Below are 18,375 nucleotides of genomic sequence, written 5' to 3'. Positions count from 1 at the left end.
ATAAACTACTTGATATGGCTAACAGCAAACTCAGGTTTAATAAAACCCCCATGGCCAGACAGACACCATCTGAGAAAACATAAAACTATCTCATAAAGCGCAGGCAGGCAAAGCCTATGTGGCTGACATTCAAAATTGCTCGGCTCCCCTGTGGTGTTCTTCATTTGTTGCAATCAATGACAGTGGTTTATTAATAAAAGAAAATCTGCTTCAGTTTTGTTTTAAATTGGATGATTCTGTCAGTGTGTCCGTCTGCTGAATATTTCCTGACGATAATATTTTACATCAAGAAAAACAAAAAGACGCACTAAATAAATTTTACAGCTTCTTGATATTGCCATTTTACCTTTAATCTTATCTGCCAAGACCAATGATATCAAAAGAGAAGAAATAAGTCAATATGTGCATTGAAATGGGATTTGATATAGAGATATATAATAAGTCTAATTTAAACGGCAGCACAAATACACTATAAAAATTATCTTATATATTCATAGCACCTTGTATTTAATATTTCTGCTTCTTCATCTATTATTTGTTTACAGTTAGGACATATTTTACTGTATTTTTGTTATTACATTTTTATTCTGTATTTATATGCAAAACTGTATATATTGAATGACACATTTAGAACTAAGTAACTAAGAAACTGTTAAACGATGATAAAAAAAAAAAGCAATATAAATCATTGCTAACAGAACAAATTAAGGGTTGCATATCATTACCAAAATCTTTGGTATAAATCTTTGGTATCTTTGGTCTTTGGATAAATATAATCTGTCAGTACGAATCTTTCCAGAATAGGGAAATACTCATTCAAGCATTTATTCAGGTTGAATACAGTATTTTAGTGTATAAATTCAAATACATTCTTTACAATGCAGATAATATGAAGACATAGGCCCCATATACATATTTGGAATTGTGAAAATGTATTAAATCATCATGAAAATGAAATTAAATGAGAATGAAATCAATCAAGAAGTTTAAAGGAATTGATGTTTAGCTGTAAAGTGCAGGATGAGGTAAAAACAGGTTTATGATTTGTCAGTATTTAGGTTGCAGTTGTGCAGCCTGTGGTTGAATGCTAAGTTCAGTGTTGAATGCTGAGTGTCCTGTAAAGTGTGCTGTAGTGAAAGAGTGTGATTTTGCTCAGTCCCTGTGCTTTCTGTTCTTGGTCATGATTGGTGGGGCCTTAATGTAGTTAAAATATGTATTATTATTATTATTGGGAATTTTTTTTAACATACATTTTAATGCCTAATATATCTAACTTTCTGCTTTACTACATTTTGGAAAATCATACCGTTTGTCACTGAACACAATTTGCGTTCATCCTGTTGCTAGACCGCAATCATATCCCCCCCCCCCAATTCTCGCGAGATTTTCCGCGATCTAAGGCTCTCACCGTGTGCATGCAACAATTGAAAATTTGATTTAAATAGTCATGTGCAGGAATTGTCTACTTCATCCACCAATGTTAGGGCTGATCAAGATCACGTCAAAAACCCATCTGAAAATGAAAAGTCCATATACCACCTCCGTCATCTTTAACGACTTTTAAACAGGTGTATAATGGGGGATAATTGAGCCTTCATCCACGTGTCATCTGAGTTCCATTAGGGAGAACAGATACGGAATGCTTGATTAGATGACCACACTTCGACCTTTCGTTTCAAGGCACTGGAGGTTACACCTGCCTTCGTGAACCTGCAGTCTCGTTTAGACGGGCACACGCACGGTCACGGTCACGCGCGCACACGCATACACGCACTCCCGGCCGCGCGCGCGTCCGCGAGGGAAGCATCATCGAAACGGCGGCGTCTTCTGCTCGGACCAATGGCAGCGGCGCGGGGGCGTGCGCGCAAAGGTGAGGTGCTTTTTGAGTTTACTAAATGACTGCAGCAAGAAATACGGCAGCGTTTGCACGGGGCTTAAGGGGGGGACCGGGAGACGCTCTGGGCGCCGCACTTTCGTTTGTCCTACAATTCTGGGTTTTGCACTGATTTTTTTTACTGGAATTAATTAAAGAAGAGAAAAAAAGGTGAAAGAGAAATAAAATATGAAATCGAAAACGAGTCGTGTCTTCTAAAGTGGACCGGACAATGGAAGTGGCTTCCTGCAGCAGTATCGGTTCGCCCTTGGGAAACGCAGGAAATAAGGAAATCTGCAAAAGCGCGTCGGTGCGCACCGGCCGGCTTCTTGCGAGCGCGCGCGGCTCCGAAGCGACGCATTGTATCTCGGAGCGCATGCCACTGAATGCGTGAAGAAAGCTAGAAAAAAAAAACACCATAACAAAACATTTATTTATTATAACTTCTTTTCGGAATCGCGCATTGACTCGGAGGTTGAGAGTTTCAAACCCGGACGCTGAAACTCGGCGTGCACGTGTGGAAACACCGCGGAATTCACGAGCGTTTGAGTCGTTTTTGCGCGCCGTTATGGATTTGCCCGGAGTGATCGTCTGCAATTGAGCTGGATCGCGTCCCGATACTTCTGAAACACGCGAACTGAAGCATCGCTGGGTTCCAGCCGACATCCGCTGGCAGGATCATGCTCACCTTGTTTCTATGGGCTTAAACGCATCCCCCTGGCTTACACCTTTGGATCTGGTATCCTAAACGCGAGCAGACACAATAGCAATCGATCATCATCAGCATCACCATCAGCAGCAGCATTGCAATTGAGAAGTCGGTGGGGGAAAAAAGGAAGACCTCAAAGCTGCCACAATGTGTAGATTAAGCGCACTCGGGATTTATTTATGGGAAACCGTAGTGTTTTTCAGGTGAGTAGACGCGATTTCAACTGGTGAAATGTGAAACGATTTACTTTATGCCAGTAAATTGGGAATGTGGCTTCATTCGTGGCTTAATGCAGCCTTGCATGGGCGTTCTCAGCAGGACACTTTAATAGGGGGCTGGTGAACGTTTTATGATGGCTCATGTTAGTACCCAGGGGTATCTGCTTCATGCTTTGTTTGTGTGTAAAGGCATTTGACAGTGTGTATAATTGCTCCCAGGCTAATGCCTCCCCGTTGAGGCAGGAGAAGAAAGCCAGGAAACCTGCATGCGGTTCCAGTGTAGCAGAACGAACAGCGAAACAGCGACTACTAGCGTCCACTGACCGCAATGACTTTATTTCCCACTGGGTTTAACTAAAGCGTTGAAAGAACTCAGTATCAAAAAGAAAACATGCAAATCCTATGTCTTGGATGCTTACATCATTAATTTATTGTCGAAAAGGTGTCAGTTAAATCTGAAATTGATTGACTATATGCCCAAGAGTCTTTCTTCTTCTAAGCAGAAGGATAATCCACTGTAGTCAGGCCCTAGTGCATCTATAACAGTCTAAAATGTTTTCCCCCAATGTGTAATTTCTAACACTTTGTTTACTATTGAATTAAAAGCGAACATTTTGTTTTTTTATTTTCTGTTCCTTCTTCGTACTGAATAAATCCATATCTATATCCAAAGAGGCAGCTATATTGTTCAGCACCTAATATTCATTTTTTGGACATTACCGATATTTGTCCTATATGTGTGTGTCTTTGCTAATAGGACATTTGGTTAGTCAGGGTCTCATTTGTCCCATGATATAAAATGCTGCTCTGTGAAAGCTGTGTAAATCCGTATAATGAGTAAAATGTAAGTACCTTTACTCACAAAAGAGAAAAATCACTATTCTGTTTCATGTATTCTACATTGTCATACAAAACATAAATGCACTGAAATGTGCATCAGTGTCTTGAATGTTCTGTTAACTGTAGCGTCAGAGCTGGTAGCAGTTATTTTTGTATTCTGCATGGGCCATTAATTTATGAGCTAGAATCGCGATATTGCAGTATCAGCGTTCACTGCTGAACTTTGCAAATTCTCTTAATTGATATCTCTTTCCCGGTCTCAGCCTGACCACAGACCTCATTCAACATGCAGACGTATTGCCACACATTGATTATCATGTCAATGCCAGTACCACTGATGAATACAAATCGTACACCACCGCCATTTCTTTTTCTATAGAAATTGCATCTGATAACTCCGTGTCCACTGGAGTGGGGATTCTATTCGAGGCATTGTTGGTATTATTGGAGGAATAAGAATCAAAAACCACCCATAAGCTACATGGTCTTATTTTACATGCCTTTCCTATTACCAAACCCTTTCCAATTTGTAACTATGTCAGCATTAGCTGGGCAGCATGGCACAAAAAACATGCTGATATGTGCTGGGAGAAACATGCTGGCTGCTTTGGATAATCCCAGTATGTGAATGGTGTACTTGGGGCCCTGTGATGTAGCATTGTCTTATCCTTGGTGTATTTCTGCCTTGTGCCTAGTGTTCTGCAAACAACATGATCCTGATCAGAATAAAGCAGCTGCTAAAAATCAGTGAAGCAGTACACATGAATCTATTAAAAACGCATATGTTTTCAGCACACAAAGATACAAAATACTGATATTACAAAATACACCTGCTACGAATGGAGCTTGGTAAGCTTGCTGGAGATGAGGTTAGTCTCAAGTAAAGAGTCTTGTAACTTGGTTATTCTTACTATGTGTCTTGTTTATTCATAATTATGCCTTATCACTGAATATAGGAATATGAAGGGATCATTAAAGGCCTCCAAACCAGAACAAGTAGATGCAAAATGAATTTCTAAATGATTCCGTTGAACTATATGCAAACTGCATTTGCTTTATGTGGATTGCCCAGTGTGACCTTGAGCCAGCCTTGAAAATACCAGTGCACAGGCAGGTTAGTAGTAGAAAGCAATTTCATTCCTGAGAGTAGAAAGCAATTTAAAAAAATTGCACTGTAGAGTCTAAACAGCGTTGTTTATAATAAGAATGGGATTCATTATGTGTGGCTCGATCACATCAGACCCTGTGTGGTAATTATCCAAGCACAGCTGGTTGCAGTGGCCCTGTAATCTGTTTTTCTTCTTTCTTTTTTTTTTTTTTCTATCTCTTTGTTACTGCTGCATGAAGAATGGGCAGTTATGAATCGAACTTTTTTGACCAGAAGAAAATACGTTGCTTGGCTCAGGGGAGTTCTTTCTTATTCATGGTAGTATTGGTTTTGGGCAAGTTCACATGCATTACAATACGTTATCGATTCTCACTGCCCAAGACTGATTGCACTTCAAATGAATTATCAACAAACTATCACTCCAAGTCATGGAAAAAGGTGAATCAGCAGTGCAGTGCACTCCAATCAGCAACAACTTAGTTTAATTTTAGGATTTAAGATTCAATTGCGATTGTCATGCTGTGTGAATGTAGTGGCAAATGTTAAAAAAAGGTGTAGATATTTTATTCTATGTTAGAGTTCAAGGTCTATGCTAGTGGTTTGGTCGAGACTGGCTGAATTGGCTTAGCAGGGAATGTCTAACGGACGTATTGGAAGTGAACATGGCTCGATGGTTTTCAAGTATTAGAAAATGCACGGATATGAAAATGATTTCAGTTCTACTGACTGAATGCTTGCAAGTGTCGGAGTTGTTTGCATATTCTTTTTCTTGAAGGAGGCTCAGCTATGTCTTTTTTTTTGGTGCTGCATCAGCAGTAGTGTAAAGACCTCACAAGTGCCTCCACCAAGATCGATCCAAATTAATTAGAACAGCGCCGCTTTGATCTTTACCATTTTTAATCATTAGACATGGTTTATTAGTATGCTAAAAATGAGTCACACTAACAAGGGTACACGCATTTCTAAACATGAATGGAGCTGATAGCAGAAAATCTAAATAGATCACTTGAAAGGAGACAGGGACCCCAGATTTCACACTGTCACAAAGATTTCATCAACAGTATGGGCTCATGTAAAGGGAACTATAATAGCTATAAATCTGTGAATGAGACACAACACAACAATCAGCCAAACCATGACTAATCTTGTTGGGGTTTCGCTGCAAGACCATATCTTCAGGAGGAAAGAGACAGATTTCGGCGGTGTTATTAATGCTGAATGTATTGTGTCTACATACCAGGAAGACTTGTAATGTGCCATTTTATATTCTTACATTTTACACAGCTGAATAAGCAAGCCATCAGATTACGGCCACCTACACGAGCAAATATCTGCCGCATTGTGACCGAATTGTAAGACACTTCTTTGCCATCATTTTGACTCATTTTGCACAGCTTTGTTATTTAATAATGTCTCGGTTACTCACATTTCTTTTTGGAATAAATCACAGAATCGTTGGAATAGCTTTTATCTATTAACATGTTATTATTATTATTATTATTATTATTATTATTATTATTATTATTATTATTTAAGGCCTATGCATTATTTAGCACCGTTTTATTTACTAACCTACAATAAAAAACATGTTGCATTTTTATATATATATATATATATATATATATATATATATATATATATATATATATATATATATATATATATTTATTTATTTATATATGTATACAGACAGTTTTTTCAAAACTGTCTTTTAGATGGGTTTTTGTTCTGTGATATGTACTTGGCAACACAACAGTGTAAAATTAGAAATGTGCCTGAACAGTCACTCAAGAAGACCGCAGTGGTGGATGTTAATGAGCTAAAAGCCTAATGATGTATGAAGCAGGGTGAGGCTGGCTGCTGGTTAGTTAACTTTGAACGGGGGTGTGTCGTCCACAGATTTAACAGAAATGAAAGAAAAGCTGGACGAAGCAAGTAGGTGTTTCATGGACGTAGGTGATTTGAGTACTACTCTGAGCTATTTAGTGATTATTGATCGTCTTTTTTGGTCAAACATTGATTCTGTGATCAGTAAATTGGTCCTTGGGGAAAATAAATTTGAATGATTATCTTGCTGTATTTGTGTGTGTGTGTGTGCGTGTGTGTGTCTGTGTGTCTGTGTGTGTGTGTGTGTGTGTGTGTGTGTGTGTGTGTGTGTGTGTGTAATCAATGCAGTGGCAGTGAACATGAACAGTGACTAGGGAGAAAGTCTGCTCTAAACCAGTAGGTGTTTAAACAGTAATAGTGACCTTTAGCCTGAACAGATGACAAACACTGCAGGCACATGGTTGCTTTAATTCTTAAGCTTTTGCACACTTCAAGCAGAATATTCACAATATGCTATCTGTTTAGTTCCATTTATATTATCAGGTCATCACAGTATGATACCATAATGCCAATGTCCAAATTCGATGTCTTTTTATTTCAGCTTTGTATCTCGTGACACAATAAAAGTGAGTGGGCAGTGCCTGCTTGCTACTTTTAATATCTTTAGTATTCATAATTTCTGTATTTGTACTCTGTAATTTAATATTAAAATATGATATGAGCGCTTGTAATCATACTATTCAACTATGTTTGGTTTTTTATAGTTGTAATAAAAAAGGGAATATATGGCTGCAGTCTTGTGCCAGCAAAATCAGCAGGGAGAGCAACAGTCAGCTAGCAAACTGTAGCAGTACATAATGCTGTGAATTCTGCAAAAATATTAATTATAGAATATAGATAGAATAGAATATAGGATATAGAATTGTATCGCTTCTATTAATGCATTGTTGTAATTATTTGGCAACTGTATAACAAAAAAACTCTTCATATGTTTAATGTATATATTTGCAAAAAAGTAAGAAATCATAATTTTGCTTAAGGTTGGGGATTTTGATTAGTTAATTATGTCTTGATTAAGTATTTTGGTGTTCTGAAATTAAAAGACATTTCTGCCTGTCTCTTGAGTTCCAACACAATTCTGTTTGTTTCGAATTGGAAATAAACCCGACGTTTTCAGCGTCTTGATATAATATTTCAAACCAATGACGGTAAATGCTAGGTCTCTATTGAACTGTAAGCAAATGTTGTGATATAGACCATGTCAACTGCTTAACTGCTTCTTCCTCATGCCTAATCCTGTCTTAGAGCATGTGTTTAGATGACATTCTAATAGATTTGCTCTAAAATCTATCATGAGGTTCTAGACAAATCTGTGAAGTCCATGTCAGCTCCAGTGCACACTGTGATTCAAGTAAATAAGGGAAACAAAGCTTATTCTAACCAAATGGATGTGATTTAAAAAATATGGGTTTTTTTTGTTTCTTCATTAAACCAGAGCATCACAACTGAATAATGAAGTGAGCGTTTTGGTCAGTTGACCCCTTTCATTATACAGTATTATTCAATATATTATTCATGATATATAAATATATATATTTATTATTCACATTTTTTTTTAAGTAAAACTAAAATTAAGGTAATGTAAAGAATCTATGTTTGGATCTGCCAAAGTTAAAAAAAAAAAAAAAAAAAACTGGGAAAAGATTATTTGAGAAAGATTTACCCAACTGAAGATAGAAATCTTGTTGCTAAAGGTAAAGGGAAAATATTGAGTTAATAGGATTGACAGTACGTGATATTTCTCTTGTATATATGTCTTTGCACCTTCTGAACGCATGTAATTCAAATACTGTCTTAAATAGTTCATGTAGGCCTCATTGCACACAAAAACAGGTTGTTTAAAAAAAGGTGTAGGCATTTTCTAACACACCTGCCTCTATTTCTCGATCTTATTTTTCAGCTTGGCAGCATCTCAGCAAGCTGCAGCACGGAAAGCTGCGTCCCCTATGCCCCCTTCAGAATTCCTGGACAAACTCATGGGGAAAGTGTCTGGGTACGACGCAAGAATCAGACCTAATTTTAAAGGTAGGTGCAGCCACAGAGACACCGGTGAAAAAACACAGGAATGTAGCCAAGCAATGGCTTGGATTGAATAGATGGAAATGCTTGGGCATGTGTCTTTTAGAGCTGGGGATTTGTTCCAAATTGCATATTGAAGTAAAGTGCATTTCCACCATTGATCACTGGTCAAGAAAAAAGCTACGGAAGCAAGTGATCAATTGTGCTATTGATCCAAAATGTCTCCACCATATGCTGAAATGCTCAATCTTTACTGGGTTTCCTATAGAAAACAAGTCGTTGGAATAAAAAAAAAAAAAAAAAAGACAGAGAGAAAAATATAAGCTTTAAAAAAACCTGTAAACTTTTTTGTGTGTGGTTGCCTAGTCAAGTTTGAATCACAATCCCCAAGATTTACTGAAAAATCGCATTTGCATGTGAATGGAACAGCAAAGCAGCTATGTCCATATTTCAGTGCGGCGAAGCATGACAAAAAAAGAATTAGCATGTGAAATTGGATTTTTTAATTTCTATTCATTTTTGAAAATGATCCCTGTGATAATCTTTGTTTAAGACTTTATGAGGCTGTTCCTTTGAAGGCTTTTCCTAGGCTGGCTACATTCCTATATGGGGCCTGTAACTTAACGTCAGTGTTTTTAGAGAGGGGGTGTGAGGTTGTATTTGCCTTTTCATCTACTGTTAAATGGGATATGTGCGATAATAGTGTTAGAAACGACCTCAACCCCAAAAAAGAGGTGCTGAAAGATGAATGTCAGAGGTTTCCTTATCATTGCTGAACATTTTAACAAATGGTCTTGGCAGTAAATATGTTTACATATCTGCACATATATAAATATATATATATATATATTTATTTTTAATGTTAGTCATTAATGATAGTAATGAAAATGAAATCACAACCTGGAATTAACATTGAATTAAAATTGGACCACCATTTGTGCTTTTCACTTCAACATTTAAGGTCCCGGTAGGTAAAAGTGCTGCATTTCAGGAGGATTGTGTCTATTCTATCTTCTCTTTTAAAGCTGCTTGAAAGGAAAAGGTCTTACTGGTTTTCTTATAGTGTGCTTCTTAACCTTGCTCCCAGCTAAGGTTACTGCCTTTTTGTGCCGTATGCTGAAATGTTCTGAGGGATGTTTGGTAAACGCATTTGGAGCGGTTGATGCATTGATTTAGCTTCAGACTTTTTGTTTTAAGTAAATGTTTATCAAATAATTCAGTTCTGAAAGTGTAACAAAGAACCTTTATTTTGTGTGGAATACAAATTTCCAAAGTTTCCATAATTTTGCACATGACTCTTTGTGTGCTATAACTATATTGTTAACCAATTCATTTTACTCACTTACTCAAGAAAGAAAGAAAGAAAGAAAGAAAGAAAGAAAGAAAGAAAGAAAGAAAGAAAGAAAGAAAGAAAGAAGGGCTGCAGCTATTATTTTAGTGATATATACATATATATACATATATATATATATATATATATATATATATATATATATATATATATATATATATATATATATATATATATATATGTATATATATGTATATATCTCTAAAATAATAGCTGCAGCCCTTCTTTCTTTCTTTCTTTCTTTCTTTCTTTCTTTCTTTCTTTCTTTCTTGCTTTCTTTCTTTCTTTCTTTTATATATATATATATATATATATATATATATATATATATATATATATATATATATATATATATATATATATATATATATATATATATATATATAACCGAATAATCGAGTAATCGGATAAATAAGAGCTACTTTTTCATAATTAAAGAGCAATACTAAATATACAAGAGTAAATAAGGCAGATCTTTTAACATGAACAAGTAATTTGTTTTCTTTTTAGAAAAATCTACATTTTTATTGCTGGAATTGCGTACAGGAATATCTGTGAAAACTAAACCCATTTAGTGCATATAATAATCATATTACATCAAAATGCAATTACAAATATAGAAATAAAATATAGAAATCAATTTCAAATTACTTTAAAAAAAGGTCAACATAATACAATCTAAAACGAAGGCATGCATCAAAATAATAGTAATAAAAAAATAATAATAAAACCTAAACATTACATTTATGTTGTGTAGCTTAACTTTTAAGTTTCAGCCTAACTACAGCTCTGGCATGACATAAGCCTTTACAGTCTTCTTGGGAGGCTTTGCAGCTATTTTAAAAATACCACCTGATCGTTCTACAATATATTCTCTCATATCTTCTCTTACTTTTTTTGTTTTCTCATATTCTCTTATATTTTATACTTACAGACCCTTTTACTTAATGCGCCATTTCTGAGCAGCCGATCTGGTTTTAATTTCCCTGCGAGTTGTATTCTGCATATAAGTATGCATTTAATATGCATATTGTGACAAATTAAAATCTTGAATCTTTTGTAAGAGGCAAAAATAAGTGGACAGGAAAGTAGTTTGAAATTATCCCAAACTTGAATAAAATAGGCCTGAATCTTCTCCTCGCCCCTCACTGTTTTCTCCCCCTGTGCCTCCATTTTTTATTTTTCCCGCAGCGTCTTCTATGTTTACCTGTCCAGAGCGCAGAGCGGGTAGTGCGTCAGTAATAATGGTTCGTGGGGAAACACAGTGCTCCGTGTGTAGTTAAATGGACTAAATTAATTAAACAAACAAACAAATTTTTGTATTCTAAATACTCCAGTTACTCAAGGAATCGTTTTAGCCCTACTCAAAATTATGATCAAGCTTCAATAGAGGGTGCCTCATGAACAAACATATACCTAATATTAAGGAATGAACCAATGAATAACACTAATACACAGTTATTCACACTAGGAGAAAAGGAAACCAACTGCTAAACAATGTGAGAAAAGATGTAACTGCAGGGTGAACATTTGTGTCTGTGCCACACATGCTAACAGTTAATTATGTGACAAAATCTTTAATCCATGAAATGTTTGTCATAGCAATTTCACTCTGCCATTCTAATATCTTGTTTGTGTGAAATAACAAACAGCTAAATTAGAAAACGTGAATTTTTATGTTGCCAAAAATTGGTCGAAAGCCGTTTTATGATTTACTCGCTAAGAATCAATAATATGACTTAATTCTTCCTATTTTAAAAAAATTAATACAAATATTTAAGTAATAAATTAGTGGCACTGTTGCTCTGTGATACAAAGTTTCTGTATCCAGATGGCTTTAAATTAATGTGGAACATGTGGGGTGCCTATAAGATTTCTTGTCCTATCAAAGCAGATGTTTATGTAACACATGATTTAAAAAAAGAACATTATTTAAGCAGGAATTAATTTACAGGATTGGTGGTTAAAAAAAGATAATCTCTTCTATATATAGATAATTTTGACTGGCAACATGGCTACAAAACATGTCTACAAAAGTCTTTGGCTTCCTTAATCATTGGCTTTCGCTTAACAGTGAGAATGTTGTTTGGTATATTTTGTTGGTCAGTAAACGAGCAGAACTATTTTAAAGTACACAAACACACAAACAGCAGTTTTAATAGAGCAGTGCCATGCTGAGCTTGTCTTCACAATGTAAGTGTGTCGGAATCTTGCTTGCGAAAGAGATTTATATTGAGCTATTATTATTATTATTATTATCAAATCAAAATCAAATTTTATTTGTCACAATCACATACATACAGAGTACGACATGCAGTGAAATGCTTTGTACGACTCTCCAACATTTAAGCATAAAAAAGGAGTAACATTTAAGGATAAAATAATGACGTAGATAAATAAAAGGTATACACTATAGAAAAATATATGAAAATATATGTATATACATGAATGAGTATGGTGGATATTGACACTACAAATGAAAGTGATTTAGTGTGATTGTCCTTAAAGTGTGCATGTGCAGTATGGTGTGATATAAAGTGACACTGTGCTGTTTAAATCCAGAGTTGAAGTGACAGTCCAGAGTTAAGGTGTCATCATTATTATAATTATCATTATTATTATTATTATTATTATTATAATTAATCATCATTATTATTATTATTCATTTTAAAAAAAGTAATCTGAAAATACAATCCATTCAAAATGTACTATACATTTCTAAGAATGCAATGGTTGAATGCATCGTAAGTGATATGTGAAGTTAAGTGCTGTGACTTTCAAACTGGGTATATATCATTCGCCTACACTAAACCATAATACAATGTTGGACGATGGTTATCTAACTTTGGGTATGTTTAACGCAAGATAAATAAAATGATCATTTGGATCGCTAATCATAATTGGAAAGAAAAAAACAAACAAACAAACAAAAAACATGACAATAACCGTGACCCTCTATGACAATGAAATTTACATCATTGTCTGAGAGCAGGGAGGCATCCATGGTCACATGAACACACATTATGAAAGTCAATAGGATGTCATGGCTGTCAAGTCAGAAGTGTATGAGCACATTAAGCCGGAAGCACTGACGTTCCTGTCTTTGGCTGCTCTGCTGTAGAGCACAGTAATGACATTCATTCAGTGAGAGATCTAATACACTGAACTCATGATGGTGTCCTCAGCCTGAGGTTGCTTTTGATCACACACTGTCTATCTTGAGTAGACATTTATTTCCAGCTCTTATTGTGAAGGAGCACTCGGCTACCACTCCTCCCACTAATTTGATGCTAGTGAATTGCCTCAAGCTCCAAATGTGCCAACATAAGAAGAAACGCTATATCAGTGATGACTGGGATCCAGTGTAGAAAAATCCATTACAAAGATTTAGAGCCATATCCATCCTGCCATATTTAGGGCAAACCATGTAGGGATGACCAAATTTGATGATTCTGATTATATATGCAAAAATGTATTTGCACCTTAGCAAGTACATCCTTATTTATCGGGGATGGGGGGGGGGGGGGGGCATTTTCTTCTGCTGTGTTTGTGAAGTGAGGAAAGTTGTGAGGAAGTGAGACTCTTTCACAAACAAGCTTTGATGCAATCTCCAGCATTCGTTGACAACTGGAGTGGAGTGAACTGCAACCGCAGTCTCCTTGTTCACCTTGTCAGTGGATATGAGGAGCAGTGCAGTCAACTTAAAAAAAAACAAAAAAACCAGCAACCTAAGGTGCTGAAAATCTGTTTCTGATCATACCATCTCCCCTAACAAACCAACTTTTGTTGTGACCACAATGCATGATATTATTCATCAGGGTACATATGAACTATGATATTTTACTTTTAAATGGGTCCATAGGTGTACATTTGTAAATATAAAGTATGTAGTGTCTGTCTTTGCTGTTTCCTGGATATTCTTGTTCCTATATGCTTGTTTATTATCATTAGGCATTTCCACCTCATTTATATCCAAACCTGTGAAAAAGATTTATGATATGCTGCTGGAGCTTGATGTTTATTTAGGTTCTATCTGCACTCAGTAATTGGACTTTAATTAACTGATGAGGGCTTTGGTAATGAGAGGGAGTGTAGTCTTCATGTGTAGTCGGAAATAAGGGACTCGTTCCTGTGTTTTTTGATTCCTTTACAAAATCGAAAGATGTAATTATGTGTGTTGGTATGCTATCAGACACTGTGCACTGGACGATTCCAATTCGTGTGCTGAAACCAAGCTCAAACCCAAAAGAAAGTGGATCCTGCCGTTAAACATGTCTCTCGGGGATTCCCGTCTGCCAAATGATGTAATCTATCCAACATATCAAAGTAGTTTAAACCATATCGCCAATGTGGCACTTGCTGTCGTAAGGTAGGAGCAGAAATATTGTTGTTTTCTCATGGGCCATAAAAAGGCCAGAGCACAGCTGCAAAGTCAGTGCAGGCCAGTAAATATGTGGTGTGATAGAGCAGTCATCCAACACTAAGGGAGCAGGGCAAATTTGATTTTAACATTTTATACACATTTTAAGCTGTTATAAAAGCTTCCACTCTCTCAGGACTGCAGACACTATCGACCATGGGAATTTTATTCTGTTATTGCTCATATTTAAAGTCAGTGTGCATGGCTGCTGCAATTCAGCTATGCTGACTCGAAGGTGCATGACTGGGACCCAGTATGGAACTCTCCTGTTTATGAATGTTGCAGTAATGGTTGCACACATGCAATCATAGATGTAGTTATACTAATGTGTGTTTGGCTGATTCAAGTATTTAAATATGAATTTCGAACATTTCGAACATCAAAGTTGTCACATAAACATTTTTTTCTGTTGTGTAATTTATACATGCAGATTCTAAATTAATTTATTTCCTTTTGTTTAGAAATGTTATGGGGTAAGATTTTAGATATAAAATATTCAGCCCTCAACATAAATCCCTACATTCAAATCTCAAAAGTCTTTATTTTCTTCAAATCAAGTTAAATAGAGGCTAACACAGTCATCAAACTCAGTATTTAACCAATCAAAATGTGTGTCCCACCTGTTTACTAATGTATTATTAATGGACCAAAGTATATAAAAAATTGTGTTTTTATAATTGGTATTTATGACATAATAATAATTATATAATAATAATCATTTCGGCATCTGCATTTTTATAGTCAGTATTTTTTAAATGTTAATTTTTGGAATTTGTGTTTAGGCTTTTATATGTATAAAACACATACAGGAAAGAAACAATAATACCAGAAAAATATAATTTATTTATTGTGACATATGTAATTCAGATCAGATCAGTCATTTTTGTCATCTATTAAGCTCTTTTAAACTTTTTTTTTTAGTACTGCTCAAATAAATGCTTATAATAGTCTAAGGATATATGTTTCTTAAATTTTACATGTAGTGTAATTTGAAAGAGTTGAAAAAAAATAAATGATGAAATTATAACTGTTGGTCTTCAATTTTATTTTTATGAAAGAATTATTTTTTAAATAAGACTCCACTGTGTTATCGGTGCACAGCCTCTTTTTATAGGTTTTAATCGGCATATGCTTATACTGTTGTTTGTTGACCTTCATAAAGAGTGTAACTCTTTTGCAGATCAACACCGACTATAATATGTAGCGTTTACAAAGCACAGTTAAAGCTGGGTCAGATGTATTGAGCCTCAAATCGTTGATACAGATCCTCCTCACAAAGGATAAGCCTCTTTGAATCTACAGGATTATGTTGGCACAGGGGATTGCTGGTCAGGTAGCATGATAGAAGGAAAAATGCCTCCCATTACTGAGCTTAAGTCAGCTGTCTGCTGCAGTTCATGTTTATGCCAAGTAATTGCAGTTCATTTTACGACTGAGTTCCCTTGCAAGTTACACAGACAGATTACTGCAGTCAACAAGAATCTTTCCTGCAGGCAGATTTCCATCCCTCACCAGGCAGATAATCATAAATTTGCCTTTCATGACAGATGTATGAGATTTGCGCTAGTACAGATACGTGTATAATAAACATATACGTGTGTGTGTGTGTGTGTGTGTGTGCACGTGCGTGTGCGCAGGTGTGTGTCTGTGTGTGCACAGAAATGGCACATTCTACATATTTTACTATTATGTCCAATATAATTGCTTTTGATCAACAACTGGGAAAAGAGTTTTTTTTTTTTTTATGTTTGTGCTTTTTTTTTTTTTTATCTTCGTCCATTATTATTAGTAGTAGTATTAGTATTATTATAGAGTCATTGGTGTCATTTATTTTAAACAAGAAATTCACAGTTGTTCCACTCTTGTTAACCAAGTATACAGTACACCCATTTTGTGTTCCTACTCTGCAGACATGGTAATTATGAAAATATCATTACTGCAACAGGCAAATGTGCTAATGGGAATTTGAAGAAGAAAAAAAACAATTGGATTCAAGATACATTTGTTTTTCAAACTAAAAGAGAAATGGTTGAGCTCTAACCTGTACTAGAGTGCTTGAAATTTGTAAGGGAAAATGGCTTAATCTGATAGATCACATGCTCTGATGAAGGGAAGGAAGGCTACAGAATGTACGGAGCATTCGCCTACGAATGCCTTCTGTACTTCAGAGTAATTTCACTTTGATGCAGTTCTGCTATCTGATGAGATTATATACCTCCAAAGGGGAGTAAAGGACCCTAAAGGAAAGAATTCAAGGGGGAAAAAAAATTGGCTTTTTCAATTTATCAGCGAAGATAAAAAAAAAAAAAAAAGAAAAACTACAAAGCTCACTGAAGCCAGTTTGACATGTAGTCTTTGCATTTTCCCTTCTCTATAATGTACTTGCATCTTTTAGTGCATTTTGCTAACCCACCTTTGCCTCCTGTAATGAGATCTGCATTGCACACCCTTGTTTTCATTTCTCTGCATCACCTCTTCTCCTTGCCCGCTGATTTTTGGACAGATAACTGCATCCTACCCGCTCTTGCCTTTAGTATGCTGGCCCTAGTCTTCCCTGACATACATTTCAAAGCACAAGTGTATGGTAACGTCAACTAGCTAAAGGAATTGGGCCATGCTTCTTATGTTTTCTTTCTTGTTTCTGCAGAGAAAATGAAGGCATAACATTTATTGATGTTAGAATATTATTATGTTTAATCCTGATCTTTTTTTCATTAGACCCACAAGGCCCCAAATCGGATGGTACTCACAAGAAAGGTACTTCCTTTTTCTTTATCCAGGACTAATTAACTTGAGTAGTTAATGCACCTGGAGTTTTGTCCCTCTCACATAATAAAAAAAAAAAGCAGTAGCTAGACTGTGTAAGGTTTCTGGCATACAGTGGTCTGTAACAGTAGATGGAGATGTGTGTTTTAAGACCACACATTTACCTATTTATTCTTTCAGTGATTTATTTACAGCTGAATATCTGTATATACTATGGTATTAGTAATCCAGACGTTTTTCTTCTCTCTCTCTCTCTCTCTCTCTCTCTCTCTCTCTCTCTCTCTCTCTCTCTCTCTCTCTCTCTCTCTCTCTCTTTTCAATGTCAGTACTCATTTTTTATCTTGCGTGTCAGCTGAAAGTATCCTGGGCGGCACACTAACTATTTGTATGTCATATATGTATATGTATTTTTCTTTTTTTTTTTTTTTTTTATCTTGAATGTTACTATTGCTTTTACAAATAACATTTACAAATGTGGTTTGTTTTAAAATAGGATTTTTTTTTTAACCAGTGTAGCATTTTAGCTGGCTCAGTGTTCACAAAACATTTGCTCTAGGCTGGTAAATCAGTTTGTTATTAAGTCTTGCCTCTCTGTGGATAATAGCGTTTTGGCGTTTGCTCTTGACGCACCCTGAAGCTCTTGGTGCTATATAGAGTTGGCTAGTTTGGGCTTTATAACTAGCATTGTTTAATGATGTTTACCTTTCCGATTGTAAGACTTATTGCTGCACTAGTTTTTTTTTTTAATAAATAATTTTGGTTACAAAATGCTCGAATGGAATAAAAAATTATTTTTTGGCATGTACCAAGACACTAGTAAGTATCAGAGCTCTCTGTGTGTGTGTGTGTGTGTGTGTGTGTGTGTGTGTGTGTGTGTGTGTGTGTGTGTGTGTGTGTGTGTGTGTGTGCATGTGGAGAATAAAGGAGTAGATTTAGCACTGACTGCAGTCTTAGCCCTGTTGGCTCAGCACTGGCATCGAATCCTTGTTACACTCCTTTTATTTAGCTTTATCAAGAACGGTTCAGGATGTTGTATACATGGCTCATTTCCAAACACAACAGTTTGGTGTTGAATAATGCACAGCTCGGGGATACGTTTCAGTGCGCCACTGCTATCAGATGGATGGTCATTGCATCAGCATCCACAAATCGCCTTAGTTGGCATTATTCTTTATACATTGTGC

General features: G+C 35.8%; 1 protein-coding gene across 4 annotated transcripts in view; it reads left to right on the top strand.

Moving 5' to 3' along the window:
* Window positions 1-1,668: 1,668 nt before the first annotated feature.
* The window catches only part of glra1 (glycine receptor, alpha 1), a 51,219-nt gene continuing 34,512 nt past the window's right edge, over window positions 1,669-18,375 (top strand). Inside the window, exons 1-3 of one of the 4 annotated variants that reach the window (XM_083560130.1) lie at window positions 1,669-1,870; window positions 8,536-8,660; window positions 17,144-17,182. In XM_083560130.1, coding sequence (XP_083416256.1) covers window positions 8,582-8,660; window positions 17,144-17,182 — 118 coding nt within the window. In that variant the 5' untranslated portion in view covers window positions 1,669-1,870; window positions 8,536-8,581. Of the gene's footprint in view, window positions 2,786-8,535; window positions 8,661-17,143; window positions 17,183-18,375 lie in introns of all 4 variants that reach the window. The other 3 variants (XM_083560127.1, XM_083560129.1, XM_083560128.1) reach the window with 3 other exon arrangements.

This window comes from Silurus aristotelis (genome assembly GCF_946808225.1).
Source record: "Silurus aristotelis genome assembly, chromosome: 14".
Lineage (NCBI taxonomy): Eukaryota > Metazoa > Chordata > Actinopteri > Siluriformes > Siluridae > Silurus > Silurus aristotelis.
This window is presented reverse-complemented; position numbering and strand designations above follow the sequence as displayed.